Source organism: Gadus morhua, chromosome 3, assembly GCF_902167405.1.
Source record: "Gadus morhua chromosome 3, gadMor3.0, whole genome shotgun sequence".
Taxonomy (NCBI): domain Eukaryota; kingdom Metazoa; phylum Chordata; class Actinopteri; order Gadiformes; family Gadidae; genus Gadus; species Gadus morhua.
The window spans coordinates 27,657,296-27,678,763 of record NC_044050.1 but is presented as its reverse complement, the minus strand read 5'-3'; the positions used below and the strand labels follow the sequence as shown (position 1 = coordinate 27,678,763).

The 21,468-nt window shown below is 43.4% G+C and overlaps 2 protein-coding genes across 4 annotated transcripts in view; one reads left to right on the top strand and one right to left on the bottom strand.

The window, feature by feature from the left end:
* LOC115540515 (von Willebrand factor A domain-containing protein 7) overlaps positions 1-21,468 on the bottom strand; it is a 126,980-nt gene that overhangs the window by 24,673 nt on the left and 80,839 nt on the right. The window lies entirely within an intron of this gene.
* On the top strand, positions 12,941-20,633 carry LOC115540537 (prostaglandin D2 receptor 2). 2 transcript variants are annotated; one of them, XM_030351940.1, is made up of 2 exons: positions 12,941-13,248; positions 15,645-20,633. In XM_030351940.1, exon 2 carries the CDS (start codon positions 15,659-15,661, stop codon positions 16,922-16,924), a length of 1,266 nt encoding a protein of 421 aa, XP_030207800.1. In that variant the 5' UTR covers positions 12,941-13,248; positions 15,645-15,658; the 3' UTR covers positions 16,925-20,633. The 2 variants fall into 2 exon arrangements, with proteins under 2 accessions (XP_030207800.1, XP_030207801.1); XM_030351941.1 differs by lacking the exon at positions 12,941-13,248 and adding an exon at positions 13,557-14,590.

The window sequence follows — 21,468 nt, the reverse complement described above, 5'->3', positions numbered from 1 at the left end:
GTGTTATTTAGCACCATTTGTTTACACTCCCTGGTGCTCAGGCATGGTACTGCAGTCTTACTCTTATGGTCAATGGGAGTGTCGTAGCTCTTTCTCTAGTTCTGGCGTAATTTCAGCAAATTTTAGTCTGGTGTAAAAAAGATAGAAAGAAATGCAATAGCCTGTAGCCCACAATATAGATTACAATTCATTACAGTGTGCTTTTTCTTTCTGTGTTGAACTCTATGTGTAGCTTCCGTTTGAGGATGGAGAGTCACAAAGGCCAAGTTGGAAACAGCATTACAATCCAGTGCTCGGGTTGGAAGGTTTGGCTCTGGACTGATATACAGTCTAATGACAAGTACCTGTGTCGTGATCCGTGTAAAAACATCCTCATTCAGGCCCGGTCTCAGCAAACGGCCAAAAAGGACAGGATACACCTGAACAACACAGGAAGTCAGTTAACTGTCACCTTCACCAATCTCCAGATGGAGGACAGTGGAACATATGTTTGTGGAGTGAAGGAGTCTGGCATTGATTCACATAAAACGTTTGACCTTACTGTTACAGATGGTGAGTTGAACAATTGGTCTCTAAGAAGCCAAAATATTTTGTTTAGATAGTTGATAACTTAGATTTCCAGACTGCCTAAATGTTTGAACTCATCCATTGTTTGCTGGCATGTTTCTAGTGGTGATCACTACAACTAGTAGGCCTACCGTCGCAAAACCAGCTCCTACTGTTACTCCAGACGTCTTTACCACAAACCAGAATGCATCTACCAACTTCCCACTCTCAAATGGGACACAACTCGATGGAAAGGCCATAGCAACCACTAGTAGTGAGTCTATTTTTGTCTTCAAATTAAAATATATAATATCAACAGAACAAAGAGTTTTCATAATTTCTTCTTCCTTTTCTGTTCAGTTTTTCTACCATGTTTGCTCGTCGGAATCGTTGTCGTGGTTGCTCTGTGCCTGCTGATTTTCATAAAGTGTAGAAACAGGAAACCATCAAGTAAGACACACACACACACACACACACACACACACACACACACACACACACACACACACACACACACACACACACACAATATGAATCAAATTCCAGCACACGCTGCCAGTTGCATTACTAATGTTTTCAACCTGTTCAACAGGAACCACTGAGAGGAAGAAACGTGTGGATGAAGATACTCCAGAGGTTTTTATTATTATTATAAAATGATCATCCAATGCAGTGGTAGAAGTAGTACGAGGTAGCACTTTAAAGTTGAACCATAACCACAAGGTGAAGGCCAATGCAGGTATATGTGTCTGTCTACTCTGTACTACGGTCCAAGGTCCAAACTGTGCATTTAGTCTGTTTATTTGATTTAACAAATTAATTATTTTGCCGTTAGGGTTAGCACTGCCGATGAAGTCACCAGAAGTTTGCTCTGTCACAGTTGTTCAAACTGTAAAGAGATATGGCATCATCAGGGTAGAAAGATCTAAATGAAACAAGTATTATAAGACCAAAAACAGGAGACGATTCAGATATTTTGCAAAATAAATACATTCCGCTTGAAGCGACTCGGACCGTGGGTCCAAAAGCCACTGACATCCATTCAGTGTAATGGCTGGGTGAGGAGCAGGGCAAATATGAATCAATGCTCAAACATTTGTATCTCTGTGTCTGTTATAATTACTCTTAAAAACGGGCTGAAATTATGCATTCAAATCTAATTATTTGGGGTAATAGTGCCCTGTCACGCTCAAGGAGAAGTCTCCAACTCCCTCAGATATTTCAGTTTTTTGCAGGAAAGAATGTTGGAAATGTGAGGTGAGGGCTGGTTCGAGGAGAGTTTGTTGTGTTGGACTACAGCAAGTTTAGCTTAGTATTATCTAAAAGTTGGGTTAATAAAATAAAATAGGGTCCAGGTGTAAGTAACCTAAGCTTTACTTTAAATTGGTTCGTCCACCAATTTGTAAAGGTTATATAGCAACAAATTGTGATTGAGAATAAACTCTTGGATATGGTTCATCATGTGACAAAGTGTATTAGTTTATGTTGCTCTGTTTTTGAGAAATTAATGGATGTAATCTTCTTCTTCTCCCGGTTTGCCACTCAAGGTTTCACCTCTGTATGTGAACTACAAAGAGGACATTGAGTCGAGGCAGAGAGAGAGAGATCCTCCGGCAGTGAAGGGGAAGTCTTCTACTACTAAGGAACTCCAAGAAGATCTGTATGCTAATAGTGCCTTCACAAACCAGTATAAAGTGAAAACCAAACACACCCAATGATGCTTGTGAGGTAATGGAAAAATGCGTGCTTGATTATCAGAAATGTAATGTTAACTTTACTGGAAGGTGAACAGATATTAGCTTAAGATTTTGCATTATTTCTGCCATATTTCCTCATTTATCCTTCTCTCTGTTATATTATTGTGTTGAGATGAGGGCTTGTAGTATGTTCATAAAGTCTATATATTTGAAGGGCAGTTCTCAGGATTTCTGAACGCACTCGCTCTAGAATGCGGAAGTTAAAAGTTGCAGTAACATTTGATATGCAGTGTGGTGTTCAGGAGAAGTTGTTTGTCTGCGTGAGCGCTTGCAGTGTGCGTGTGATCGATATGTTATTGTTTAAATGTGTAGCAGTGATAATTTTCGATCAATATACTGTCTCAAGCAAGGTAGATCCTTATTCTTTGTGTGGTCTTTCTTTCTTTGCTAACATATTTGTCCAAAAACGGTTGTAGACAAAGTAATGAATCCATCAAAGTATTAACTGATTATAGGTGTTGTGTTCCCAACATAGAATATTAACCAGTGTGGTTTATCATTTTTGTATGTACACAGATCAATGTGATTGGTACTTAATAAGGTGGAGGTCCAACCCGGTATCACGCGATTTTGTGCACGTGCGCACAAACGTTAATCTATTGATTAGTTTCCCAGAGCACGATTGTCTGACTTTTTTCGTGCTACACAGAACGAAATGTAAACCAATGCATTCTGAATGGGAGCGTTTTTCAGACAAGAGAAAGAGAAAGTGTGCGCAGATAGTACAGTGCACCCTCTAGTTATATATATGTCAATATTTCCGATTTTTTAAGCAGACCTCCTCAAAAACTGAAACGAGCGTGCTCGACAGAACGCGCATTTCTCAGACAATTAAAGTGCTCCACAAAACGAAACGAGAGAGAGAGAGGCTTCAGAAGGGGTGTGCACAGACAGGTCACCCTCTAGTTATACACAGTACATGTCAATATTTCCATTTTTGCATTTTTGAAGCAGACCTCCTCAAAAACTGAAAATAAATAAATAAATACAAATAACCGTGCTCCACAGAACGAAATGTAAACCAATACATTCTGAATGGAAGCGTTTCTCTGATGTTAACCCTATATATAGAAATATTCATTATATAGGAGGCCCTATCAAGCCCATCAGTTACTTGGCTCCGCAGTGCATCAGTGTCCCTCTCTATGGCTCCCTCTCTCTCTTTTCCACTGCGTTTCGAGAATTCACATCGATATAACGAGAAAGGATGTTATGGTAACGGCAAGAAAATAAAGGCTCCATGGTCATAATAATTTTAATATAATTAAATGAAAGGTTGTAATGAGGAAATGCGACGATCTAGTTGTGGGCCAGCAGAGGCAGAACTTTAACCGAATTCGGCCGATAACCTTACTTTTTACATTGTTTTTATATTATGAATATTTTAATATTGTCTGGTATACCTGAACCACACTTAGACATTGGTGGAAGTGGATTTTCAACGGTCAGTTAGGCTGCAGATCTTGTTATAACGATAATTAAATAAAAGCTTCATGGTCTAAATATTATAGGCTAACTAAATAATTGTATATTTATATATACAGTACATAATATATATCTTAATATTAAATTAATTCAATATTAAACCAGTGCATTTCAATCTGGAGATTTTTTTCTACTTCAGAAGGGCGGTGCAGTGCACGCTCTATATCGCCCACATATCGTTGTATTTCCAACAGTTTAGACTTGTAATTAATACGTTTCTTTGTAGTCAACGTGACTCTTTTCTTTTTTTTCATCACTGTCTGGTGGCTAGTAGGCTATAACTCTGAGAGATGTGCACGGACACATTTAACGAGGCAGGGTTATTTGAAATAATCCATGAAGTTATCATGTGCGAGAGGTCATTCCTCCTCCTGAGTGTGTATTCGGTGTGTATTGACAACACAGTCTCACTCCTAGAACGTATACCGACTGTTGGCTAGGGCACTTTAGTGTCGGTCGCTGACAGGAAAGGTACCCTTCAGCGTTGTCTGCAGATGGGGAGGGGGTTCAATTCACTACAATGTTATGCCACCCCGGCGATGTTTGACGTTCAGAGCTCCAGCAGCCCATTCGGTCCTGTAGGCCTATTAACCCGACTACGGCTCTAAGATGCTGTGAGCATCTTTCCTATTGGATCGTTTTTAGGATATTTATTTATTATATAGTCTACGGAGACCACCAGACTTCCTCGAAGTAATGAGAATGGTCTATTAATTTCAAGATGGGTGTGCGAGATTAGGGATATAGTGCCATACCGTCAATATGAATTTCATTCGGGTTGTTCAATGGTCATGATACAGATCTTGTGATAACGATATTTGAATAAAAGCTATGGTCTACTAATAGTGTTATAACTAAATAATTGTATGCAGGCGCGTCGTTAGACCTGGGCATTCGGGGCTATAGCCCCGGATCTTTTGGGATCAGCCCCGGATCTCAGCCGTAAAAAAAAAATAAAAAAATTGTATATATATACATATATATAGCTGCTTTCATACACGTAAGTACTGGCTGCTCTTCTGAATATATGCTGCATCGTTGCAGCAACATTGAAGACGATCGCGTTGACTTCTGCGGTCCGTTCTGCCTCCATGCTGTCTGCGTCAAACCAAAACAAACCTGAGTGACAGCGGCCGCACTTATCCCGCCTCCTGCAAATGCACGTAATATCCCTCCCCTTGCAATGCCGGCGCTGGCACTGGCTGCGGGAGCAAGATGTTATTCAAACAAAAATGCATCGTTTTATTCTTTCATTACACAATTTCTTTCATTCTTATAAATAAAAAAATAATATAAATAGGCCTACATATATAAATCTAGCCAACTTGTCAATCAAAATTAGTCTTGTCTTGTCTCTCTAGTGGTTGTTCATTCTTAAACACTACAATCTTTTGAGAAGCAAATGGTTGCAGCCTCTATAGGCTTACTGTGGCGCTGATGTGAGTAGGCTACTGTATGCATGCAATACTACTGCTCATAGTAATATCGGAGAGGGTTGAGAAACAGTGGGTTGACAATCCATTCTGGTACCTCATTTTGAAATTCCCCAAAAAAGAAACTTCACATAGGACTGTCTTTCAATTTTTAATACATTGCTTTGGAGGTTTTCAATCCCACATCCCACTGGTTTGATTTTACCTAAGAGAAAAATGTTTATTTTTTAAAGCATCCACAGCAGCCATAATAATGAGATTATGAGACAATGAGAATGAAGCGGCAACAGTGTGACTGTGCAGAGTGAGAGAGATGGCTTCAATGGATGACCAGGGATTGGTGGTGGCGTTACCCAGGAAGGGCGGCTGTAGTTAACTGCAAGCAACAGAACATGAATAGTGAAGTGGAGGAAGGAGTCGAAATGAGACTTCATTAACAGATTCATGTACAGCTCAGATTTATATGGAGATAAGCTTCTTAAACAACGTGTATACAGCATAAGCAAGTAACAGAAACAGTCTGGGAAGATTATTTTTTCATTATTTAAAGCTACATCCTGGTTACACGTCGCGCGATAGCGCATATCATTTCATGCAAGCGAGTGTTTACTTCCTGGTTACAGGTCGCGCGATAGCACATATCATCTCATGCGATCTTAAAGAGAACTTGACGTGAACAGTTTAGGAATGCATATTCCGGGAAAACATTAGAACTCTGAAATGCTGACTAAATATAAAGCATGTTTTTATCTGTAACATTAAACCTACACTGACAATAAGTAATAACTTAAAAATGAAACATAAAAGCAGACCACTACTTACTTGCCGTTTCCTGGCTGGGGGAGAAAGGTCCGTCGGAGCAGCGATGGCTTCTTGACATCGGGTAGGTGCACGCAGGCTATATCTATAGCTATTCTAATGTCTTATTTTTGCCCTGGCGCTCGGCATAGGCGACCTATGTGTTGGGGGCGCCCTTAATTAATTAATCGGTACATTAATTAATTAATTAATTAATTATTTAATTAATTAAGATACCGTAGCAGCAGGAGTCAGGACGGTGCTCCCCCCGGGCTAAAGCCCCGGATGTTTTCAATTGCTAACGACGCGCCTGATTGTATATTTATATATATATAATACATATTTTAATATTTAATTAATTAAATACAATAACGGCTTTAAACATGTGACATGCCTACGTTTTTTTGGCCTTTTCTTTTGAATGGGCCTGCGCCAACGTGACGTGACTCAGCGTCACATGAACGTCGAGGGGAATTTGGCTTGGTGAATAAGATGCATACATTAAGACATAACAATGAACAAACAGTGATATATATATATAACCCAATATAAACAAGCAGGGACATAAGTGATCAATTAAAAATAGGATAAAATAGAATAAAATAAAAACTAAAGTAAAAGATACTTGAAGGCCCACCATGCAAGATCGGGCATTTCTTCGCTGTTTTCTTGGTTTGGCACGCACTTTTCTCTACACAGCGCCCCCTACAGCTTCGTAGTAGATATTTTACAACACTGTCGTAACAACTCGTTGACGACCCTTCCCCATGCACTTCTACGCTAGCCAAGTGCATTTGTTTTCAAAGAAGCCGGCGAATACGTGGAACCATGTCCGAAGTAGATGATCATGAAGTGTAGACAAGGTTATACATTTTTTAAACTGTGTATTTGCATTGCAATAAACATAAATCCATCATTTTTTATAGTTGACTGGGAGAATTTATATCCTAGATTATAATTGTTTTATTTTAGGTTGAACAGAACAATCAGTGTAAGAGTGTTGGCCAACATAATAATCTAAATGAACAAGAACCTGGACTCAGGGATTCAGCCTGTATCTGGGGGACGAGACAGACGAACAGCAAAACACCCGTGGAAACAAAGGAAAGGAAACATACAGGGCTCACAACAAAACGGTCGAGAAAACACTTTTTTACAGGGCTCACAACAAAATGGTTGAGCAAACACATTTGTACGGAGACTATCAACATCAAGAATACCACGAAGACAAAGTTCACCAAAGGGTACTTTCAATTTCAAAAGCAACACGGCCAAGTCGGCGTCTGATTTGCAGTCTTTTTCTTTCAGTTCACACTATTCCTGAAAAGCTTGCCCAATGTTTACTCGTGTCTGGCCTCTCTGTCGGTCAGTCTCCCTTTTCTCTTCTTCTGTTCCTCCGACATTGGGTTTCTCTGTCTCTTTTTAGTCGGTTGATCTATGATGAATGTTACAATCCCTTAGTTACTTGTGTTTATATGTTTAGATCGAGCCGGTTCCGTGTTTGGTGGTCTGTGCCGTAAAGCAATTCGTTACTTCGCGAGACCCGAGACTCCCGCGAGAGTGGGCGGCGGGTCGCCGGCAGAAACCTATTCCCCTTCTCCGCCAAGATGCGCAAGGGGGAGTCGAAACAACGAACAATCGAACAAAAATGTATAATAGAACCATCGCAATGACTCTTAGCCGGTTATATTAAGGTAAATCAAGCCAAAAAGGTTGCATAGTTCCCCTTTCACTCGTGTCTGGTCTCTTTTCTGGTCCAACTTCTTTTTATTCTTCTTTTGTTCCACCGACAGTCGCCTCTTGGGTCCCTTATCAGTCGATTGATCCATGATGAATGCAACAATTGCCTCGCAACTGGCTGTTTATATGTAGCCGGTGCCATGTTTGGGTGTGTGTCTGTGCCGTAAAGCATTTTCGAAACTACAATCTGACTACATTTACGAGGCGCGATCGGATACTTCCGCTGCGTCACATCCGGATTGTGTCGGTCCGAACAGAGCATGTTGCATATGCGCTTTTTCCTTGGAGAGGTGACATGGGGCAATGACACACCCACCAAACGACCCAGAAATGGTTGCAGAACCATCAGAATAACTCTCAACCTGCATAATTAATGTAATTTTGGCTAAAAAAGTTGCATAGTGGGCCTTTAAAAATGTAAAATTTTTTACAAATTGGCGATGGGTATGAGTGCCAGAGTCAGTGTCAGTCAGTGGGGGTGGCGGTCCTGGGACCTGTTAAGGAACCCAACTGAAGAGGGGAAGAAACTCTTCAAGTGGCGGGAGGTTTTGGTCCTGATGGACCGCAGCCTCCTGCCAGAGGGGAGAGTTCCAAATAGACTGTGACCAGGATGGGAGGGGTCGGCCATAATCCTGCCTGCCCGCCTCAGAGCCCTGGAGCTGTGCAGGTCCTGGAGGGATGGAAGGTTGCAGCCAATCACCTTCTCCGCAGAGCGTATGATACGCTGCAGTTCGCTCTTGTCCTTAGCCGTAGCAGCAGTGTACCAGACAGTGATGGATGAGGTGAGGATAGAATCAATGATGGCAGTGTAGAAGTGCACCAAGATAATCTTTGGCAGGTTGAACTTCTTCAGCTGGTGCAGGAAGAACATCTTCTGCTGGCCGTTTTTGGTGAGGGACCTGATGTTGAGCTCCCATTTTAGGTTATGGGTGATGATGGTGCCCAGGAAGTGGCAGGACTCCACAGAGTCGACTGGGGAGCCACACAGGATGATGGGGGTGGATGGGGCTGGGTCCTTAAATCCACAATAATCTCCACTGTTTTTAAAGCGTTAAGATCCAGGTTGTTCTGGCTGCACCAGGTCACCAGATGGTCAATCTCCCACCTGTAGGCAGACTCATCCCCGCGAGAGATGAGCCCGATGAGCGTGGTGTCGTCCGCGAACTTCAGGAGCTTGACAGACTGGTGATTGGAGGTAAAAGGTGAAAGAACACAGCCTTGGGGGGATCCGGTGCTGATGGTCTGGGATTCAGATAAATGTTTCCCCAGCTTCACACGCTGCTTCCTGTCAGACAGGAAGTCTGTGATCCACCTGCAGGTGGAATCGGGCACGTGGAGCTGGGAGAGCCTGACCCGAAGCAGAGCTGGGAGGATCGAATTAAAGGCAGAGCTGAAGTCCACAAAGAGGATTCTGGCATATGTTCCTGGGGAGTCCAGATGCTGGAGGGTGTAGTGCAGAGCCATGTTTACTGCATCGTCTACAGACCTGTTGGCTCTGTAGGCGAACTGCAGGGGGTCCAGGAGTGGGACGGTTATGGCTTTCAGGTGGGGCAGCACAAGGCGCTCAAATGACTTCATGACCACAGAGGTCAGGGCGACGGGTCTGTAGTCATTGAGTCCTGTGGTCCTTGGTTTTTTGGGGACGGGGATGATGGTGGAGGCTTTGAAGCAGGCTGGCACGTGACAGGTCTCCAGCGAGGAGTTGAAGATGTCCGTGAACACTGGAGACAGCTGGTCGGCGCAGTGCTTCAGGGTGGATGGGGAGACAGTGTCTGTTGGAAAGAAATAATCCAGGTAACGGCGTACGGTGTCCGCACTGACGGAGACGCACTAGCGCTCCAGCTCGTTTCCCTCTCCTCCTGCGCTTCACTGAGTGGACAAGAATGACCAATAATCCACTGTAAGGGAGCAGAAAAGTTGGGAATAAATCCCCTGGAGTTGTTCCTCTAATGACCAAAAGCTCTGGACTGGTGTAAGAGCACCGGGTGTTAAGAGCCGCCCGAGGCGCCATGGTTACCGTAACCGTTAACCGTTAAGCAAGCGCTGCGGACAAGAATGTCCAATAATCCACTGTAAGGGAGCAGAAAAGTGGGAAATAAATCGTCTGGAGTTGTTCCTATAATGTCAAAAGCTCATTGACTGGTGTAAGAGTACCGGGTGTTGCATAAAACTAAATTAACAAACAGAACAATGCGCACCGAAACACTGAGGCTGCCGTCTGTGGCGCAATGGTTAACGTTTTTTGCGCCATGGTACATTGCTATGTATGTAACTGGCTCATTGACGGGTTACAAAAGTTTTGCCCCCTCATTTACATATAAATGGCCCCTCAAAGACTGGTTCACGTCACGGTGAGAGGAAACGCCCTCCCATGGTTTCTCGTCTGGTTTTAAAATGTATATTCTGCAGGCTCCAAGTGAGATTTATGATAACTGATCCATACCCTAGTTAAAATCAGACCCTACCAGATTTAGGATTATGACTGTATATGCCACAGACAAATGAATTGGCATTGTTAACTATTACAAATGCATATTTTACTGTTTCAATTAATATTTCTTTCACAGGGCTCATCTCTTAATGTGGTAAGTCATGGTGATTTAAGATCAGGTTAATAAACAAGGCGATTAATGGATTTTAATGAAAGACCTCACTTCATATAACTAATGTATAATATGTAACTTCATGCAACTAATGTTTAATATGTAAACCTTTTGTACGGAATGCTTGTATTCAGGGAAGGCTGGTATTAATGGGCTAACAGGGCTAAGCCCTCCCTACCTTCTACAGTAAAAATGAAAAAATATTATTAAAAACCGTAGAACAGATTGTTTTATATTTTGGTAGAACCTAAAGCAGCAACAGCACCAAAAAGTGACAGAAAAACCCAGGATATATGATATATCTTGGGTTTTTTCCTAGCGGTGTAGCGTAAGCTTCCATTAAATTTTGATTGACAGGTATCGTAACACGCCCCCTTCATATGCTTCCCATTTGGGCTAAAGTCATTCAGCCCAAGCACAGTAGCGTAGGCGGCCATTTCATTGTGATTGGCAGGTGTCGTGACACGCCCCCATTTGGGCTAATTTCATTTAACCCAAGCACAGTAGCGTAAGCTTCCATTGACGTTTGATTGACAGGTGCCCTGACACGCCCCCTTCATATGCTTCCCATTTGGGCTGAATTAGTTTAGCCCAAAGGCTGACCTTGGACCAGCTAGCACAGTAGCTGCATTACAGTGACCTTCGACCAATCACAGCCCAGTAGAGCAAGTGCAGCATGGCGTATGTGTAGTATGTGTTTTTAAACGTTTCTATCATCATTTATTTATTGAAATAAATGAATAAACTTCAAATGTATCCATGAAATATAGTTGTTTCTGTTACACAAATTAATTAAATGCTGACTCATCTATCCAACATTTTATTATTACGCAGTGCATTACGGAAAGCATTGCTTTTACTGTCAGGAGTGCGGTCAGAATATGGCCGGTAATAGTGCATTTGTAAGCTGGTCAACAACGTTTCGTATCGATACATTAAAAAAGCATACGTCTAAATATCCCAACATGACATGACAAGTATGTAGAAAAAGTGGCCCCTCTCCCAGCTGCATTTCAGCGACAGGCAGTAACAATAAGGTTCTCTAAGGAATCGGAAATGATCAAATTTAATGTTGCATACAACATTGCCCAAGAGGAGTTGCCATTCACCAAATTTAAATCCGAAATTATTCTCATGAAGAAAAATGGATTAAACGTCAACCCGACGTATAGCAATGAGATGGCATGTGCACAATTCATTGCGGTAATAGGCGACACCTTAAAGCAAAAGACAGCTGCGGACGTCGGAAACGCCACAATACATGTCCTTCACGATTCACGGCGAGACAGACGTCTCGACCAAGTGATCGTCTACAGCCGCATTTTTGCGCAAAGCGAGAGCAGTCAAGATTTTAATTGTTTAATACTTTAAGCACGAAAAAAGTCTTATTTTGCTTAATGGTTTCGTTCAAAATGTTCAATTTCAGCTCAGTGAAGCACTTCAAACATCTTATTTTTCTTTTTATTTATAATTGTGCTTCAAATAAAGACACGCATTTCTCTACACCTTATTCTTGTTTAAAAATCATTCACATTATATGAAAGTTATGAACAGAGATATAAAGGTGACCTCATGGCGTCTGGCCCTGTGAAGTATTGATAAATGTTAGCCCACCCACCCACAAGCACCACCAGCCGTCACTTCTTGTATTACTATATGAAATGTATCTTGGATATCGTGGGCGTGAACGTCTGAGGGCACGTAGTTTAGAGCATTGTGATTGGCCAAGGACATCTTATGGGAGGTCACACAATTAGGATATAGCGCTCCGAGCTCCGAGATTGTTCGTGAGTTCTTTTGCAAACCAACTGAGGCAAAATGTTGTTACTCTCTGCGGTGACAATAAAGCCTTGATCATTCAAACCTAGTCCTTCTCGAGCTCTAGTACCTTCTGCCCCAGATTCAGTGTATTATTTAGAAAGGGATTTGTCATGTATTTCTCAGCTTTTCTTGTAATTTACCACAACTGAGCAGCCCAATCCAGGCAAGCACAACAGGGTTTAGCGTGTCTACTGTTCCAAAGTAGGCCTAAATGACAAAATATGAGTCCATCTAGGCACTGATTGTACCAGTGGTTCAAGTAGGCTACAGGGTTATCGTTTGTAGGCACTATAGACGTTTGTCCTTGCATTAAAAGCTATTGATAGGCCTATTCAATGAAACTATTTGCTCTGCAAAAGGCACACCTCTTTAAGGGACCTATTCATCTTCCTTGAAGTGTTTGTAGCACAGCCTACCTCGCGTCATCAATTCCATGTAGTACTTATTTTTAACACTAGATGGTGACATCTACCGTAATATAAACGCTCACTGCTTGCATTAGACATTCAGGTTTGTTTCGTTATGGATAAAATAGCATTTCAACAGGATAAGGCTTCTATAAGTGGTAGGATCAAACTACTTAATGCGGTTTTAGAGGGTCATAAACTCAATTATGTTTACATTTTTCCAAGTGGGTGTTTTAAAGTAGTTCTGACAAGTCGCCTATAACTATGCCCGGCCATGCACACATGCAATTCTCGGAATAGGGATTTGCCCTCGTTTTTAAGCTTGAGCCAAGACTCCGTTCAATGTAAACAGCAATCCACTGACCCTTAAAGTGGTTCAACATTCTGGTACCGCTCTTTCTTGACTCGCTCACTTATCAGCCAGACATCAGGAGCGTCAAAGGGCGGGTCACACTCGCTCTCATAAAATGAAGTGTGTGTGTCTGGAGAGGGACGCGTCAGGAGCGGAGAGATGCTTCTGGAGAGAGACAAGCGTCAGGAGCGCAGAGATGAGCGCCGTCGGACAGTGAACTCATGGTGGACATAAAGAGCCCGACTCTGTACATTGAAGGTGTCTCCCGAAGGTGTCTCGGGTCCTCGAACGCAATCTGAATTCAGAGTGAGTATTGCCCTTAGTTGAAGTTATATTTATATTTCAGCGTTTTTTTAATTATTATTATTATGATCATTATCATTATCATTATCATTATTATTATTATTATTATTATTAACAAACATACAATCTTGTCAGATAGGTCTTAATTTGAAACGAACATCGATTTGGACGTAGACCTGATTTGGAACTATTTTTTAACTTCTTTTCAACTTTTTTATTTTGTAGAAGCTTAGCCACGCCGGCGGCCAGGCTCTCAGAACCGCGAGTCATGCAGCTATAGCCTAATTATAGAAGCTGATGTTGTATGAAATGCATTGTGTGCTTTTGTTTTCAAATATGAAACATGTAGAACAGGTCTGTACCCTGGTGTGATATTTTTAAGTGATTTGTTTGAAGTATCTGCACACATTCTCATATTGTCTCCATTTGAGAATGCTGTGTTATGCTTTGAGAGTGTCGCAGATGGACCAAGATAGCGCAGGAAGTGGGTAAAGATAAATAGATTGTGTTCACTATGCTACTCTACTGATAAGTCAGACGAGGCATGTTTGTTTATTAGTTGGAACAGAAGAATGAGGGCTCTAGTTTGTCGTGAAACATTGTCATTGAAGGGGTCAGGTGTTTGTGTTCAACATTGCTGGGAAAGCGCTTCCACATTTTCGGTTTGCCTCATGCAGGCATTAATGTATTTTAGCAGATAAATCACACATATTTAGTGGCAGAAAGAATGAAATGAAACATTATTCTTACTCTTCAATAATGTGCAACTCCATTGAAGCAATTTTGACCCTGCTGTAGGCCTACTTTAGCCCTAGCCAATCACATAATTCTCCCTCTCTTCTATCATAGTGTCAGTAAGGATTGTCCAGGAACAACATAGCCACGTACACCACGTTAATGTAGCAATTTGTTGCGGGCACTAGTCAGACACTGTTGATGGCACAACAGTGTCTAGGTTTTTTTCTTCTTGCCTCGTCTCGTCAGAACAGCTGCTCCAGAGCAGGTATGAGACCAGGTCATCGGGACAGGCTTTGACATGCTGTGGACACTGATAGGAAAGCATGACTGCCCCTTGATAAGGAAAGGCACGGCGGCTATAGCTAGACAGCTACACATTTCTATAACCTAGAAGGAAGACGTCGACCGAGTGGTATGTGAAGCAGTTGGCCTCGGCTGTTCTTCTACGTGTGACTGCGTGTACAGAGCATGACATACCATTCCTTTCACTGTGGAGCAGGTTTTGTAGGCCTTTGGATGCTAAATCATCCGTCTACGTGATGGCAAAGCAGGTGTTGATGGCCGTGTGTGTCGATTTGATTGACGGCTGAAATACCAAGATCATGAAGTCAGTATGATCACACTCTCTTACACACTGTGTCAGTCATGAATGATGATATTATCTCTGGAGGAAATGAGCTGTGTGTGGTAAACTTCAGTGCTAAAATGTACACGTTCTAACATGCACACACTCACTCATGTAATGTGGTGTAACACCTTATATTCTCCCCTTGTTACAGTATTCCCTCTTACATAGGCTATTTCATTACTGAGGTTTCCCTGGGATTTTCCCAAGGAGTATCTCTGTACATGCCCTCTGAGTTATGCCCATTGTTCCAGCACCGTAAAGATTAAGCTTGACTTGTCTCTGAAGACTCACCTGTAGCCACTCCCTCCCAGCCCTCCTACTTATCGTATGTTCTACTGTCACTTAATGTACGCACTTATTGTATGTCGTAGTTATAGTAATTATTTGTGTAGCATCTTATCCTCGCTGTCTTTGTTGTATACGGGGAATGGGTTAACCTAGTGATTGTTAGTGCTTGGAACTTGGTTCTATGAACATCCTTACCGTACCGACAGCGATATAATGTTTCAACTTCTTATCTTACAAATGTGATTATGTAACTCACTTTCGATAAAATCGTCTGCTAAATGCCCTAAATGTTAATATAAATAACTGAACAAAGCAGAAGGTTTCATCATGTAAACGTTCTGTTTTGTTTCCCTCCGTTTTGTTTTCTCGTCCTCCCTTCCTCGCGTCCTTGCTTTCTCCTGTTTTTGTTCCCCCCCTTGTGTTCCTGTTTCCCTCCCCCTTCACCCGGGCAAGCTATTTTGTTAGTTAGCATCTTAAGTTCCCATGACATGATGACAGATCACTTGGAATACGTTTATTTTATTTCCACATCATACAGTCACAAACGTGTTACACAGAGACAACATACACAAAAGAGGCAAACAAAACACACAAAGGCACTTTTAATACATAGCCTATAGGCACTTCCACTGTCACACTTGTAGATAGATACTTAAAACGCAAAACAAAAAGAAACAGCAGTTCACCGCTGGTTTTACCGTCTAGTTTACCGACTCGATGACAGCCCTCGTTTCTTTCCCCGTAGGGAGGGCTGAACCGATGTCCAACGCCACCGCCACCACCTCCGCCCTCGGGCCCCCCAGCCAGCAGCTCTTCTGCCCCCTGATGGTGGCCATGTGCAAGCACTCCCTCAACAACAACACGGGCGCCAACCGGGTCGTGGTGTCGGTCCTGGGCCTCGTCTCCTGCCTGGGCATCCTGGAGAACGCCCTGGTCCTGTGGGTGGTGGGCTTCCGCCTGCGCCAGCGCACCGTGGCCTCCGTCTGGGTGCTGAACCTGGCCCTGTCCGACTTCCTGGCCACCCTGACGCTGCCCCTCTTCACCCACTACCTCCACTCCAACCACAGCTGGGAGCTGGGCGGCGCCCTCTGCTCCGCCCAGACCTCCGTCTTCTTCCTCAACATGTTCGTGTCGGCCTTCCTGCTGGCCGCCATCTCCCTGGACCGCTGCCTCCTGGTGGTCAGGCCCGTGTGGAGCCAGAACCACCGCTCGGTGGCGACCGCCTGGAAGGTGTGCGCCCTGGGCTGGGCGTGGGCGGCGGTCAACACCTTGCCCTACTTCCTGTTCCGCTCGGTGGTGACGAAGCTCGACGGCAGGAAGCTGTGCTACCACAATTTCGCCTTGTACACGTCCTCCGAGGACACGCTGGGGAGGGTCTGCGAGGTGCGGCAGGCCTCCACCGGCATCTCCAAGATGCTGTTTGCGTTCCTGGCGCCCCTGGTGGTGATCGCAGGGAGCTACATCCTGTTTTGGGTCAGCCTGAGCAAGAGGCAGATGAGGAGGAAGCAAAGTGGCTGCACGCTAGCCGGAGGGTTGATGGAGAAGGGGGCGGTGACCGTCAAGGCTCCGGATGCCGGCAAACCTTTCTTCACGCGGCAAACATCCACTTCGTTCTTTACTCGGACGCCTGCGCCTCCCGTGTCGCCCTCCACGCGCCCGAAGCACCCCAAGAACAACCTGCTGTCCCAGAGCTTCACCAAGATGGTGACGTCGGTGATCGCGGCGTTCATACTGTGCTGGGCGCCGTACCACATCTTCTGCCTCATCGAGGTGTCGGCCCACTATTGGCCCCCGAGGGTGAAGCTGGTGGAGGTGGGGCTGCCCTTTGCCACCTTGTTTGCGTTCCTGAACCCCGTGTTGAACCCCATCCTGTACGCCTTCAGCTGCCCCAACTTCTGCGTGCGGATCCGCCACAGCCTAGGGGCGCTGTTCGAAGGCCTGGTGGAGGAGGACGGGAGCAGAGGGCTCGGCAAGACGATGCGACAGAGGAGGAGGAGCAGCGTTCGGGACCTAAACCTCACGTGAACCTCCGGGATCACCAAACCATTCAGGGGAATCAGGCCTGGCCCCGCATTCGCTTGACCCCTTCACCTCCCCGCCCTGCTCCGCCAGCTTACGACAAGTACTAAAGATGCCAGTGCTAGGACCAAGTTCTGAATGATAACAGTTAAATGGACTGCATTTATATAGCGCTTTTTTTAACCAGTGGGAGCTCAATGCGCTTTACAATGCTGCCTTACGTTCACCTATTCATGAACACATTCACACGCCGACGGCGGAGTCAGAAAGAAATGGCGACAGCCAGCTCGTCGGGAGCAGTGAGGGTGAGGTGTCTTGCTCAGGGACACCTTGACACTCAGCTAGGAGGAGCCGGGGATCGAACTAGCAACCCTCCGGTTACCAGCCGACCCGCTCTATGTTCTTAGCCTCATGCCGACCAGTTGAACATTAAAGGTGCAATGTTTAGGATCTTACATTGAGGTTGCATGTTGCAACAAACTGATCCTTTTACCTTGTCATTGCCCATGACTTAGCCGAAGCTACAGTGGCTTGTACTGGCATGTAGTTGGTCCTAGCTTAAAACTAAGATAGTCATTATGGTTACACATTACAACACGACCTCTAAAGTATTTTGTCCGGTCTTGGCTACTGTAGCAACTTGGTGGTGAAACACCACCGAGTATAAATCTAAATAGCGAGCTCCCGCTCCCTATTTAGATAGGACTATATCCAAATAGGATTATTATTAGATTCTTATTTTCATGGATTATGCACTAATTAAAACATGCTTATGAATATTCTATTCCATTTCTGCCAAGTCAGTTCTGATAGTTGTTACTAAATTCTATGTATTGTACCTTTAATAATATTTAGCTTCAAGCTAAGTCAAGCTTACACTTACTGAAACGCCCAAAACCAGCATTTCCACTTGTCTATGCAGCAATGAATTTCTGTCTTAAATTAGGCTTCATCCTGTCACTTCCTGTTATAAATGGCTGATTATGATGTTCACAATTGGCTGAAACCCTGGCTATCAGACGAGTTTCAAAATAAACATTAGTACCCAAAAAAAATGCTACCTGTCAGGGCGTAGATTGGCGATTCACTCGCTGCGGAAATGAAAGTGACAGTCCTGATTGTTGTTAGGGCAGTTTGCGTGTTGTTGGAAATTGTTTAAGTAAAAAAGATCAAAGGACTGATGAATTGTGACAAAACACATAGAAAAGTGACAATGTGAACTTGTTCACACGCCAACAGATGTAACCTTATCACCTTATTTGTAACCCTTTAACTAAAATTAAGGCAAACTAATAACAAACACAACTGGAGCAACTTAAAACAAGTTTTAACAAGGGGTTAATCAGATAATAATCTGTGTGGTTGATAGTCGGATTGCATTGTTGCATGAACTTTGTCACGCCTGCATCAAACACTCCTTTGTGCACGAGCAAACTTGCACACCCAGTCCCGTGTGACAAGAACCGCTGCGGTAACGCTTACCATAATTAAAACATAAAGATGAGGATGTAAAGATATAACAAGAGGCAGGCTGGGGGGGGGGTATTCAAATGTAATGGTGGGGATGTAAAGATATCTTATTGTAATTTCGATTTTCTTAATCATTGATTTTCTTAATCATCAATCTTTTCACCTGACCGCTTGCAATGTCAAGCTCTTTCACCGTTATACTTCCCTCGCCAGTGTGGTTTGTAAAGCTCATTGCAACTGAATAAAGTTGCATGAACCTTAACTTATTCAGCAGAATTATACTTTGCATGAACAAAAGGTACAAACTGAAAGAAAAACTAAATTAGAAAGTGGAATTTAAACCAGGATGAAAAGTACACAGACCTAGTCAATGTGGAAATCTCGGAATGGCATCATAATGTTGTCACGCCCAAAGTCAAGTCCAATCCTGTTGAAGTCATAACATCCACACATAAAGTGACAAGGGTTCTGGAATCAATGAAGATGCAAAATGAGATAAGTATATTCATGTTCTCCTTATCACCCATGTATGACTCAAGAAAATTCTAAAGGAGCAGCCAAAATAGATCCCCATACAGGGAGTCCTCCTCTTCCAGTCAGAAGAGCAGGTATGCGCACCATTTAACATCTCTTACGTGTCAGAGCATCATTCCCCGGTGCCCTGATTGCACTGTTGGATACAGAGGTGATTGTAATCGCACAGACAAAAAAAATAATGGAATTATAGCTCTGCTTTGAAAGACTTTCAATAGCAGAATAAAGACTTCAATCTCTAAAGGTGTGTTAGTACAGAGTGTCCTAACTGGGACATTTGACACAAAACAACCATTAAAACCTATGAATACACATACACACACGAATACAAGTCCAACTGCCTTCTGCTCCTGTGACAATCCCAGATCTATATGGATGTGTATCTGGTAAGGAGGGGTTGCAGTATAGTGAGTGATTATGAAACATGTCGGGTAAACGGTTATTGATAGAGCTTATTTTCACAAGTGCGTATGTCTAGACCAAAAAAAAATCTATTTAAGCTTGGACAATTTTTGGGGTGTTCGGGAGTGGGGGTTGGTGTGGGTGTGTGTGTGTGTGTGTGTGTGTGTGTGTGTGTGTGTGTGTGTGTGTGTGTGTGTGTGTGTGTGTGTGTGTGTGTGTGTTGGTGTGTGTGTGTGTGTGTGTGTTGGTGTGTGTGTGTGTGTGTGTGTGTGTGTGTGTGTGTGTGTGTGTGTGTGTGTGTGTGTGTGTGTGTGTGTGTGTGTGTGTGTGTGTGTGTGTGTGTGTGTGTGTGTCTGACAGTGCGTGCCTAAGCGTTGATCACTTGCGTTCGGGGACTTCTCTGACCTGTTGAACCAGAATGATCCCGCCCCCTCACCCACTGTGTCACCCCTCCTTCTCCCATCGTATGGAACTCAAACCTTAAATCCACGCCCAACAATGTACATCCAACCAATCCATTATCCCTGCATCCAACATCATCTCCCCATCCAACCTCTTCTATCCATCTTTTATCCAACAATTCATTCACTCATCTATCCATTATCCATCCATGTTTCAACTTGTGCCCTCCGTTGATATAGTCCTAGTATTCATCCATCCAAGCATCCATCCATCCATCTATTCATTCATTCATCTACCCATTCTTGCATCCCTACACCCCCCCCCCCCCCCCCGTAGCTAAGTCGCTTTGGATAAAAGCGTCAGTAAAATCCCCTAAAATGTAAATGCTTCCATCCACATGTGGGTGTGTATCTTTTTTGATAAAGCACACAGATATTGACTTGCATTTTTTCAAATGATTTGATGTAGAAGAGTCATCGTGATGAATGTCTTAGCTACATTAATGTTGCAGGGGCACCATCTACACCAGCGGTCCCCAACCCCCGGTCCGCGGGCCGGTACCGGTCCGTGGGTCATTTGGTACCGGTCCGCAGAGAAAGATTATTTAAAATTATTTATTTTTTTAAGTAAACTCAATTTACTTTGCAATGCTATCACTTTTTTACATGCCATAAGTCTATATGCAGTTGTTAGATTGCATATAACATGTTTGCATTTTTGGCAACCTCTGCGCAACCTCCCCCCCCCCCCCCAACATGAGAAGGTGAAGCCACGATACACAGAATTCATTCATTTGGCTCTAAATTGGTGTTTAAATAATGACGTTCATGGAGCCTTTTCAAAATTCTCCCAGTGAAAGTATCTGTCTGGCCTAGCACCAGCATGGTAAATAAAGGCATATTCAGTCGACTAGTAGTGTCTGTTGGTGTGCTGCGATACCGTTATCAAACAGAGCAATGATTAATGTCCAGAGCCTCACCTAGGTGTCTCTCCGATGAATAGGCCCTTTGTTGGGTCAACCACCAAACAGGAAGGCTTGTGTTTGACTGACAACAACAGGGAAGTAGTTATTCTTGGAACTTCTTGTTATGGTTCCGATGTAACATTGGGTTGAAATAATTGAATCATTTAGGTATTGACTTTTTTTTTGCACGAATATATGAACTAGACAGTCTAGAGTCTAGAGTCTAGATTGTCTAGTTCCTATATTCATCCAAAAAAAAGTCAATACCTATATGAATATGACATTTTTATCATTATTATTCAAAGTCTAGACTCTAGACCAGCGTTACTCATTGCGCGGCTCACGAGTCACATGCGGCTCGTCAAGCTATAATTGGTGGCTCGCATGGTAGCTTCCTATGTGGTAACACAGCCAATACATTTTTTCAAATGTGCTTCATAAACGTACAACATTGCACTACAAAAACGCAAACATCTGAATTATACTTGTCCCTTCACCCAAATAATGAAGGCGATGATGATCCCTAAAGGGGGAATTGTCAACCTGTCAAACCCTGGCAACGCTGCCCGCAAGCGTGTGGCATTGTTTACAACACGTGACCGCTCAAAATTTAAAGGCGGGCTACGTAAGCTCCGCTAGCTCCGCTTGCCAGCTGAAATACGAAATGGACCGGTTTTTAATAAAAAAGGGACAGAAAATAACTCAAAAACCAGACGAACAGACAGACAGTGTTGCTAGTGGAGTGGATGAGGGAAATAAGTGAGGACAAAAATCAGCA